The sequence below is a fragment of the Amphimedon queenslandica genome, unplaced genomic scaffold (genome assembly GCF_000090795.2).
Source record: "Amphimedon queenslandica unplaced genomic scaffold, v1.1 AMPQUscaffold_13376, whole genome shotgun sequence".
Taxonomy (NCBI): Eukaryota; Metazoa; Porifera; class Demospongiae; order Haplosclerida; family Niphatidae; genus Amphimedon; species Amphimedon queenslandica.
The window spans coordinates 198,648-200,254 of NW_003546388.1; the positions used below are offsets into that span (position 1 = coordinate 198,648).

The 1,607-nt window shown below is 36.9% G+C and overlaps 1 protein-coding gene across 1 annotated transcript; it reads left to right on the plus strand.

Annotated features, from left to right (window-relative positions):
- The first annotated feature begins 336 nt into the window (after window positions 1-336).
- LOC105312940 (uncharacterized) lies at window positions 337-1,221 on the plus strand. Its single transcript, XM_011405970.1, has one exon. It carries the CDS (start codon window positions 337-339, stop codon window positions 1,219-1,221), a length of 885 nt encoding a protein of 294 aa, XP_011404272.1.
- Window positions 1,222-1,607: the final 386 nt, after the last annotated feature.

Here is a 1,607-nt window from a genome sequence, read left to right on the forward strand (position 1 = left end):
ATAATAATAATAATAATAATAATAATAATAATAATAAATAATGATAATAATAATCATATTCCTTTCTCACACTCATAATAATAACAACAATAACAATAATAATAATAATAATAATAATAATAATAATCATAATAATAACAATAATAATAATAATAATAATAATAAAATGAACCATGCGATCAAAATGGAGATGGAATGGTGATGCATGTGTGTGGTAAAGATTTCTACTAGAGTAGAGAATAACGGCATATAAAGTACATCAAATTTGGTGTGGTGCCCAATTGGAGTCTTATTGTACAGCAGAATAAGTCAAGTTGTAATTGAGCTGCTGAGAAAATGTCTTCTTCAGGAAGTCTTCAGAGAACCAGGTGGACTAAGGCCATGAATGTAGCAGCAATGGAATGTTATTACTTATCTAATCCTGTGGATAATAATGGCAGGTCAGTTAGGGGGTACAGAAAAAGGATGTATGAGAGTTGGAAGGTCAGAGGAGGTGATTTAGGAATATCTGAGCAAAGGTTGTGTGATCAAGTGAGAGCTATTAGGAAGAATGGTTGGTTAAGTCAAGTAGAAATTGAAAAGATTAGGAGGAAAGTAACAGAAGATGTGGGTGAAGAATCTAGAAATAGTGTGGACAGGAGTGTTAGTGTTGAGGAAAGTGGTAGTGTCAGTCTGGAAGAAGAAGGGTTGTTCATTGATGTGGTTGATGGGCCTAGCGAGGTGAAAAGTCTTTGTGAGGAAATAGTGAAGGTACATGATGAGCTGGGAGACGGGAGTGAAAAGTATAAGTTTGCTTTCAAAACTGTCGATAGGAAAAAGTTGTCCAAGGAAACATCTAGAGTAAATGAGGCATTGACGTATATCAGAACAAATACAATTAGTGAGACGAATAGCCTAGTATATGCAGTTAGTGTCTTTATTGCAAGAAAGTTGGGTTTAAAAAATCAGCTGGTGCCAAATGGTGATGGTAGGAAGAAACGGGAACAACCTTGTTGGAAGAGGAGGCTGGAGTGGCAAATTATTGTTCTACGAAGAAATATAAGTATATTAGACCAGAAGTTAAAGGGAGCTTTAAAGAATGAGTGGAAATATAGGGATTTTGTTAGGAGGCTTGGTATTAAGAAGAAGGGAGTGAAAGCTGTGATGGAGGAGTTGAAGCAGAGGCTAAATGCAAAAGCGATGAAGGTAAAACGGTATGAACAGAGGATTAAGCAGCATTAGCAGAACCAATTGTTTCGAGTGGATCAGAAGAGATTTTATCAACAGATTTATCCATTGGGAGTTGTGTGGAAAGTTTCGGATGGAAAAAGCTAGTGATTGGTATGAGCATAAGCCTGAAGGAGTGGTGGAGAATGATGTTGTGAAGATACTGTGGGATTTTTTGATGCAATGTCATAGGATGGTAGAGCATAGGAAGCCAGATATTGTTGTTGTGGAGAAGTCAGAGAAGAGTTGTTTTGTTATAGATGTTGCTGTACCGGGTGATGCTAGAGTTGAGACCAAGGCAAAGAACAAGTGGAGAAGTACCAGGAGTTGAAGCAGGAAATTATAAGATTGTGGGGATTGAAGAAAGTCGAAGTGATACTGATAGTTGTTGGAGCATTGGG